Source organism: Lampetra planeri, chromosome 34 (genome assembly GCF_965212315.1).
Source record: "Lampetra planeri chromosome 34, kcLamPlan1.2.h2, whole genome shotgun sequence".
Classification (NCBI taxonomy): domain Eukaryota; kingdom Metazoa; phylum Chordata; class Hyperoartia; order Petromyzontiformes; family Petromyzontidae; genus Lampetra; species Lampetra planeri.
Genome location: NC_136140.1, coordinates 6894976 through 6904829, shown reverse-complemented (window position 1 = coordinate 6904829; position 9854 = coordinate 6894976). Strand labels below are relative to the sequence as shown.

General features: G+C 43.5%; 1 protein-coding gene across 10 annotated transcripts in view; it reads left to right on the top strand.

The window, feature by feature from the left end:
• Positions 1 to 6176: 6176 nt before the first annotated feature.
• Positions 6177 to 9854, top strand: part of LOC144730080 (ERC protein 2-like) — a 180191-nt gene continuing 176513 nt past the window's right edge. For 4 of the 10 annotated variants that reach the window (XM_078610613.1, XM_078610612.1, XM_078610618.1 and 1 more), the window contains exons 1-3: positions 6178 to 6445; positions 7460 to 7941; positions 9449 to 9645. In XM_078610613.1, the coding sequence (XP_078466739.1) occupies positions 7680 to 7941; positions 9449 to 9645 (459 nt within the window). In that variant the 5' untranslated portion in view covers positions 6178 to 6445; positions 7460 to 7679. Of the gene's footprint in view, positions 6446 to 7459; positions 7942 to 9448; positions 9646 to 9854 lie in introns of all 10 variants that reach the window. The other 6 variants (XM_078610614.1, XM_078610619.1, XM_078610611.1 and 3 more) reach the window with 5 other exon arrangements.

Below are 9854 nucleotides of genomic sequence, written 5' to 3'. Positions count from 1 at the left end.
TACCTTATCAACCGAACAGCTTTTAAACATGTTTTTGGATCTCAGAGTTTAGACTTTTAGAATTTGGAAAAAAAAATGTTATGCATTATTTTTTTAAAGTTATATTTAAAAGCGATGTGTCATTTGTACCCAAGTCAGGATGTGTTCATCTCATTAGAGGAGGAATTTACATTAATTAATCGTCTGGGGGATTATCCCTATGTTGACGCAAGCTGCTGATGAGATTGATCTCATCTCCTAGCACAAGGTATGTCAAAATTTGCATATCCGCAAAGCTTTTTCATGTGAAAATGTACAAATCTCAGAGACAAATAGTTTCACATGCGATCACCTTCATTTGCAGCAATTATTTAAGACCATTAAAATAAAGCTTCACCAACTCGCACTGACCAGCATGGCAAAGTATGGTCAAAATATCATGGCCCTTAAACCATGGACAGGCCCTCATCCAGCAGTGGATTGGCAAATGGATGTACGTGTACAAGGAAGTATACTGTATATCTAATCTAATTTATTTAACGCCTTCACTCAAGGCACTTGACATAGCTTGAAAAACTATGACAGAATAGAATTATGCAGTTGACGGGCATACAAGGATTGAGGAATGAGTGACAGCAATACAGGGTACTTAGGGATCACGGAAGGGGAGGAAAGAGAATGGGCACTAGAGAAGAGGAAAGCTCTCTATGTGTCTCTCCCCCATGTGTGTGTCTCTCTCTCTCTGTGTGTTTATCTCTGTGTGTGTCTCTCTCTCTGTGTGTCTCTCTCTGTCTCTCTCTCTGTGTATGCGTCTCTCTCCGTGTCTGTGTCTCTCTGTATATGTGTCTCTCTCCGAGCTTGCATTCATTCACACCTGATGACGGTTGCTTGTTTTGCAATCGAAACGTCGTATTCTATTATTTATTTTCTTTCTACGTGACTTTACCGAAATAACTAAAGAGTAATTCCTGCAGTCACGAAAGCTTCAAATCAAGAGGAAAGCTTTAAGAGAGGAATAAAATGAGGGCAAGGATAGGTGCAAGATGGGGGAAAAAAAAATCCGAAAACACGATTGGGCACAGGGAAAAAGAGGAACACAAAGAGACAAGATTCGGAACGAAGAAGACGAGAGAGGACATGGAGATGAGAGAAGCAAGATAAGGTGTGGGGCAAGGCCATGTATAGATTTAAAGTCGAGCATCGATATTTAAAAAGTCAGCGGTGTTGTAAATGGGAAGCCAGTGGAGTTTAAGGAGGAGAGAGGCGAAGTGTGGGAATTAAGGGGGAGATTGAAATTAACTCATGCAGACGCATTTTGAATTTGTTGGAAGGGAGTGAGGGCAGAAGCAGGGAGACCCAGAAAAAGATAATCACAGTAGTCCAGACGCTTGAAGATCAAAGAACGAACCATGAATTTGGTGGCAGAAATTTTAATGAGAGGGCAGATTTCCCTGATTTTGAATAGATGAAAGCGGCAGATGCGAGTTGTAGTGGAGATATGGGTGGGGAAAGTGAGGGAAGAGCCAAAGGTGAGACCAAGGTTGAGGGCAGAAGAAACAGGAGAGATAATGGTTATGATGAGAAGAGAAGAGTGAGAGGCTGGAAAGAAAATTATTGACGTTTTGGAAGGATTAAGGGAGGGAGTGAAGTGCCATCGAGGTTTGGATGGCATGGTATGAAAATGAAAAGCTTAAATTTAATGGGAAACATTTCCAATTCTCGTGTTACTTTTATTGCAATACGTTTCACAATTATGGAATTAAAGGAAAGTCTAACGTCACCATTATTACATACACCGACTAATGATGTCTTGAAAATGGATCATTATTAACCCAATTTTTTCATGTTAATATCTGTGCTGATATTCGAATGCTGAACAGATGTAATAAAATATGAATGGACCTTAATTTTAATGTGACCACCGGTTATCAAATAGCGCAATATGATCTTTAATGTCTATAGTGAAGACACTTTAAAGACCGAACCTTGTTTTAATGACTTGAGATGCAATGCCTTGTACTGCAGGGCATAACCAAGCAAGCACTGTGCAAGGGATTCAGTTTAGAATCCTCCACGTCTTCTAGGAGCAAGATTATAACGCATGAAATGGCACAAGTTCAGCATCTGAGATATGACAAAAAAACAATTTCAATTTGTCATTTACAGCATTTTCTCAATACGCTGACAGATGCAGACCACCTTATGCCATATCGGTTATGGGGTTTGTCTGACCATACTTTATATGCTGGTCAGTGTGGGTTGGTCATGGGTGTGCCCAAGATCAGTTCAGATATCACTTGCCAGGACTACAACTCTTAAAAGAGGTATGCTTATAGATCTACTGCTGTGTGCAACGATGCACCGAGTCAATGGTTAATATTGATCTTGAAGCTCACAGTGCTTGCATTGAATTTCATGTGTAAGAACGATTGTGTTTTTTTTATTGTATACGTTACAATGAATGGGTTGACGTGGCCCATGCAACTGCTACTGTTAATGTAGTAAAAATGATTTATTCCTGGAATTAAATCGTGGTGCTGAATTGTGACAATAAAATCGCCGAGTGGAATGAATCGATAATCTCGAATATTCACGTCTACAGTAGCGATAATTCAGTGGTTAGAACGTTTGCGAAAGTGTGCACAGTTATTAATTTGCCAGATCATGATCCGAAAATAGCTTTATGTGCTTGCATACTCATTAAATATTTCACATTGAATCTGACAGTAATTGCCTTTCAAGTGCTCTTACATGCATAGTATTTATTAATACATCAATAACCAGGCAGATGCTGATGGATGTGGACTGAATGTTTGATATGTGATGGATTAAAGTGTGTAAAACTTTATTTTATGGGTACGACTATTAACAACAATTATTCCCGTAGTGGAAGAATTAAAAATGAAAGCAGTTGCTCTTGCAATCAACGTTTAACGTTAAATGTGTTGTGTTTAAAAATATATTAATTTTGCCGGACATATACAAATTATACCCTAGTACAGTAATTGTGTTTATCCAACACATTGCACGAAATATTGTTACAAAATCTGTGTGGGGATAAAACGGCCAACTTTTGTTGCATTCATATTTGTCAGTTTGCTAGCTATGCCTATTTCAATATCAGAGATATAAGGACAACTCTATTGAAAAGTACGTCTTAGAAACAGGTAATTGCAGTGCTTAGTCTATTACATATTATAATTTTAAATGCCATACAAATATATATTCAGTGAAAAACAGCAGTGTGCAGTCTTTAAAATGACTATCGGGAATATATACTCTTATATAAGCGCACAACTTTATCTGTGATGAACGCTGCACTTTCCGTCGTTTTCATGCAGGGGGCGCTGCAAACCTACGCGCCCCCTGCATGAACGACGGAGGCGCAGGGACAGACGTTCGATTACGTTGGAATCGATCTGCAGACGGCGGTCTTCTCGCACGGCCAGCTCGATGTCGCCTAATCTCGATCCCACAATCCCAAACAGGTAGAAGTCCGCATCGAACCGAACCCCCAGCAAGGCCATTTACTTAACGACGAGAGAAAATTCACACGAAACGTCCTTTTCATTTAAGTCTTCCAGATGTAAAATGGTATAAGCTTTTAATGAAGAAATAAAATTATATAATTCAAAACATAATACAATTCAAAGATGTTTCATTTTAAAACTTCAAAACGGAGCATCGGGTGCTTGCGTGAATGCGTCGTTCGTGTGCAATTTTTTTGTGACTTTCCTGGCCGAAAGCCGTAAATGGTTGTGAACAAACCCTAGTTACTACTATGATGAGCCAAGAATGTCTGTTTGTGTGTAACGCGTGCGACGTCACTCCACTTGCCGCACCCCCGTAATTAATATCCATGAGCGGCTGACGTCACTCCACATGGGGGGGCGAGGCGCCTCCTCCCCCCTCCTCGGCGTCAACTTACAACCCTCACTACAAAGGCAGAACCCTCACGTCACGCGATCTCCGTAACGCTGTTGAGACATCGAAGTAAAAAGGACGTCATGATGAACAAGGGATTATGACCTTTACATGAAATAGGTCTGTGTCACCGCGCCCTGACAAACTGCACACGAATTGATGCAATTAATATATCACGTCGCGGTCTGCTTTTCGCTTGCAAGTTTCAGATTTACCGCAAAACATCCGTACATTTATATTGTTATATGTAATTTATTGATCTCATAGTGTTTAACTATTCCATTTATATTCCAACTAGCGAAAGGCTAGTTGGAATATAAATGGAATATAACAATATAAATGTAATAATTGCATTTAAAATGATCAGCGCTTGGCCAACCAACTGCTGGAAGAAGTTGGTTGGCTCATGATGGGGGCTGTTTGACCATACTTCACCCCGCTGGTCAGAGGATGGGAGGTTGGGGGAGGGAAAATGTAGGACCAGTTCAGGTATCAGTGAATACTACTGTTAGCCATGACCAGGAGTCGAACTTTGGTCACCATGATCATGGTGCGTGCAGTGCACTAGCTACTATGTGACTGCACCACCTAAATGTTTCAGGGGCCGTCCATAAATGACGTCACGCGATTTTGGACGATTTTGACACACGGCGTCACAAAAAGTCAGACCCCCCCTCCCTCAAATATGACGTCACAAAGCTCTCCCCTCCCCCCCAAAAAATAAAACATGCTTCAAATCGCTTTAAACTATTGTCATTGTCGTGCGTATTTAATGTGGCGCTGCACTCTGATGTTGTATAAGGAAACATTTATTAAAAAGTCTATTTAATTAAGTAGAACGTGTTGTCTATATTTATTTAAAGTTGCGCATTTTGATGTGACGTCACATTTCGCACCCCCCCTCGTCACACATCGTCACAAATGTCTGACCCCCCCCCCCCCCTAGGTGCTTGACGTCATTTATGGACGGCCCATAAATAAAATTGAAAATAATCCGTGGGACAATTAAAACCATGTACTGTAGTGGGACAACTAATAATGCTTCCATGAGGACATAGATGCCAACATGTTATTATTATTATTCCATGAAATTTCCATCAGTCATAAAAGTATGAATAATCACTCAACATCATATCTCACCTGATGACGATTGCTTGTGTGGCGATCGAAACGTCGTGTTCTATTATTTTTTCTTCTACCTACGTGACTTTACCGAAACAACCAAAGAGTATGGATTCCTGCAGTCACGAAAGCTTCAAATCAAGATTGAACATCATATGAGTAGCTTTAAAGGACACCGGTTATAGCATTGTATTTCTATTTATTGGCCAGTCATTCACATTTTAATGAGCATTTGTAACAAAAGGTGTCAAAATAAGTGAACGGCGACTGAGAGTCTTGAAAATCGTGGAAACTACACACAATAATGGAAACTCACTCAATGCATTGCTCGCGAAATGAACTCTGAAACTCCCGTTAATCGTATTTTTGATACTCCTACTGATGCTCCTGCTGTTGTGGAGTGACTAATGCAGCCAGCTATGGCTACAGGGTTTGGTAGTACGTGTTGTTTATGTCGTTTATTGTGAAATTTCGGTCACAGTTCATATGACCACTGTTACATTGCTTATGGCTTTATTTTGGTGATTTCGAAAAGTTTTTTTGGTTTGGCCATGTTTGTTTGTTGTAGTACGGAGTTCGAATTATGGCTTTAATCTAAGTTGTCTTGGGGTTGTTGTTGTTGTTTGACTTGCATCCCACTGGGATTTTTGCACAGCGTTGGTGTACGGTGCTTTTTCTGGAAGACTTTGCAGTTTTTTACCCTCGATTTTTCTGTTTGCGCATAGTCACTTTAATAATTTTTCTTATTCATGTTTTTGTCTTTTGTTTTGTTGCGGTTGCACCCGATTCAAGAGCCGAATGGCTCACAGGGCTATACCAAATAAATGAAACTGAAAACTGAAACTGCATTTCTCTTTCACCATTGGGGCAGAAGGTTGCAATGTTGACCACGTGAACTTAAGACCCCCCCCCCCCCAGGAGTAAACAACAACAACAACAGCAGCAACCAGAAGTCTGTGACAGAGGCTTGTTGTAACATGTGGGGTGGGGGCCGAGGGTGGAGGAGGTACCGGGCGCAGCTTCTTTAACGCACTCGCACCGAGGTTGTGGCCTCGGTCCATTCCTGGCCACGTGCAGCGACGTCGACCAATTGGCGCGCGGCGAAATTTCACGGAGCGGAGTATTGTGGGTAGGAAAGCACCACCCCATCACCCACCCACCAACCCACCCCACTCACCACCGAACCTCTGACGGCGTCTTTGCTGTGGCGGCTCCTGCCGTGGATGCAGCAGCAGCAGCGGCGGCGGCGGCGGCAACGGCGGCGGCAACGGCGGCGAGGGTTTCCCACCCTCTTCCCAGGCAGCTTTCGCGAACCTTTCTCGAGCGCCCGGGAGGAGGAGGAGGAGGAGGCCGTGTGCGTGAACGCCGCTCGGATTCGAAGGGTGCGCGCCGGGGTTTTTTACGCGCGGCTCGGGAGGAGGTAAGAAGCCGTTTTGTCTTTTCTCAACAAGCTTCATAGCTTTTTTTTTGGTCGGTGGCTTCTTTTCTCTGCTTGTTGTTTTTTGCTGTGTGTGTGTGTTCAGACGTGGCATCTCAGTCAAGGGATCTTTGGACCGTGAGCTGCCTGGGCCCCCCCCCCCCTCCTGCTTGCTCTCTCCTCCCTCCATCCATCCTCCTCCTGAGATGAACAACGACAAAATTAATTTGTCACCAAATTGATTATTTTAATTCCCGGCGTCTCGCTTTGCTCGCTGTCACAACTGTGCTGGCTTTGAATGAAGGGGGTCTCTCGCCACCACTCGGCTTAGATAGAAGGCTGCAGTGGAGGCGGAGGAAGAGGAGGAGGAGGAGAGAGGCGAGTACAGGGGAGGGTGGTGGCTTGCCTGACTCCCTGGCCGGATTAGGTGGGGCAGAAAGCAGCTGAGCGGTTAGAGACCGCAGCCCTCCCCCTCCTCCTCCTTCCCTGCCCGCATGCTTGTGATAGCATCTTGGGAATAATGTTGAGGATATTAGCGTGACACTTGAACAGATGACGGCCTGCGATTCTGGTAGGTCTGTTTTCCACACTTGGTGCCTGACCTGAGCAGATACCACTTGGCTGTCGCCGCTGCCATGGTCACGAGAGGGCCTGGCAATGAGATTTAATTATGTGTAGCAGCCTCGCCCCCTGCCTCGGTGAACATTTGTCCAGGTGCACTATTTGTGCAACCGTGAATGCCGTGTCCCAACATTATTTCGTGAAAGCGGTGCGCACAATGATTATTGCCATCGTTGTGTGCACCGCTTAACTCGGTGCAATTTGGATTAAAATGTCTACGTTTAAAAGTGTTACATTTGAAGAGACGGCGCAAGAAATGTTAACCATTCGTCGCCGACATATTCTGGTGCGAATTCGAACTTTTACTTTTTTCCTTGGCCCTTGATTGAAAGACTAACGTTCGTAAATTGATTAGGTCTTTTTTAACGTGACACGACTTTTCCTCTCTGCTTTCAGAAGATGCTGAGTTGACATCCTCTCCCGTCAGTCGCGGTGCAAGCACTCGGGAGGGGTGGTGGTGGTGGTGCAGCAGGAGGGAGGGGGGCAGTAGTGAAGGAGCTCCCAGGATTCTGTGCTGCCCAGCGGTGAGAGAGACGGGCAACCGTGAATAAATAAGCAGAGGGCAGCAAGGCAAGAGGTTGGTACAGGGGGGGGGGAGGGTGGAGGGGTGTTAAGGATGTACAACAGCTCTCGCACGGTGACCGGTGGCGATGGTGGAGGAGATCCGGGCTCAACGCGATCCCCGCGTCTCCCGCGCTCACCAAGACTCGGGCATCGCCGCACCAACAGCAGCGGTGGCAGTGGCGCGGCTGCTGGCGGCAGTGGGAAGACCATGTCCATGGAGAACATCCAGTCCCTGAACGCAGCCTACGCAGCCTCGGGGCCGCTGTACCTGGGCGAGTATGACGGCCCCGGTGGTGTAGCCGGAACCTCTGCCGGTAAGGGGTTCACCAGCCACAACCGCTCGCTCACTCACTCACAAGCAACAGAAACTCAACACGTTCGTTCAAGAGGGAAATGTATATGGTTGGTGACAATTAAGGCCACTGGGCTCTTCTTCTTAGCAGAGAGGACAGCAGGATGACGATGTATGTTGTGCTCTTTGGTCATTTGTTTAATTGTCAAACTACAGTACTTGTTACTGAAACCGGAGCTTTGCTTCCCTTAAGATTCTATTAATATTTTGATTGTACGCTATTGTGTTTTTTTAATATCTTATTTTTTTTATTGCGCACTTTTCTTTAATGTTTGTGAGCCAGGTTTCTCTTGAGAAAGCTGTTTAGTCTCAGTGGTCTGTCATCTTATTTAAATACAATTTTATACTATGAATAATGATATAGCTCTTAACATAATCGATTGCTATATAGTAGTTACAGCACAATTGTAGATGTATGGAGCACAACATTATTTGACACTAGTAAAGATTAATATTTAGTGTAATTTTTTTTGTCTCATTTTGGATCAATTGAATTTTGAAGCCGTTGAACTCAGAAATTCAAATTTTAACAATTTAAGTTCACTTGTTGCTTTTACATTTGTTTTTTTTACGCAAAACGTGGTCACTATCTTCAGTGGTTGTCGAATGTAGAAATACTGTAGTGAAAATAATACATGCAATTTACGGATTTTAAGTCCCATTGTAGTTTCATGCTGGTACGTTTTGGCATGCGGTCAAATGTGTGCACATTTTCCAAAGTGTGGCATAAAAAATAAATAAAACAATTGGGTTTTTTAACCAGTATACCTTAATGTTTGCATAACCATTTGGCATACAGCTATATGTCACAAGCCTTCCTTACATAATTTTATTAATTAAACAATTGAAGTATTATTAAAACTTAGAGTTTAAACATGTCACGTTTCATCTACTACATTCATTTGTTTTTAATAAAGCCACTTAAGATGGCAAATGAATGCCCTCCCTGACGAATAAAGGCATGTTCACCAATAATGTACCGACTGCATATGTAGCGCAGTTTAAAATGTAATACTCGGTCATGTGTAGGTTCAAACCATCTGCTAATGAATGTCACAAGAATGACGTGACCCAACAGTCAAAATATACAAGTTTGTAGCAAATACATGGTAGGTTATATCTATACGCAAATGTACTGACGGCTCCTTTTGCCCGCTAGATTTTATTTAACCTGTTCTTGTCTGATAAACACACGTCTGTTGCTTCCAACAAGCAATTGGCCATTACTGTTGGTGGCATTACGAGCGTGTCGTGTGGGAAGGTTAAATTCTGCCACCCCCGTTGAAAACATTTCAACGGCCTGACAATGACTAGCATTTGTAGCTTGCTATTTTTATTAAGGCCTCTATATTTAGGAATTTGTAGAATGGAATGCTGCGGCCAAACCTCAGCCCGCGATGCCCTGCAACATTTTTACGTGTCTTGTTTGAGCATAAATACATTGCATTAAAATGTTTCGACATTTTTAGTAGCCGGCTTACCGAAGTCAACGATGACACTAGGACGACCGATGGGCGGCCCGGTGAGTTCGGTGCCCCGGCCCGCTCCGTATGGCCTTCGCATGACTGCCATGGGCAGCAGCCCCAACATCGCTTCGGCCGGCCTTCCCGGTGGGGATGCCATCATCTTTGGAGAGAATGACCTCGCCTACAGCATGGGTGCACAGGTAACTACAACATCACATACATATTTTGCATCGTGAGTATGACACTGACCAAACGCCTGCACTGATTAAAAGGCTTTCTCACCCATAAGTCCAGCCAGTTTTTTTTCTTCATATTTAAGCACCATGTAAATGTATAATTATGCCAGGGTGGAATGGTTAGTGCACTGGTTCGACTTGATCTTCCGGTGCGACAGTTGAAAAAAATGGGC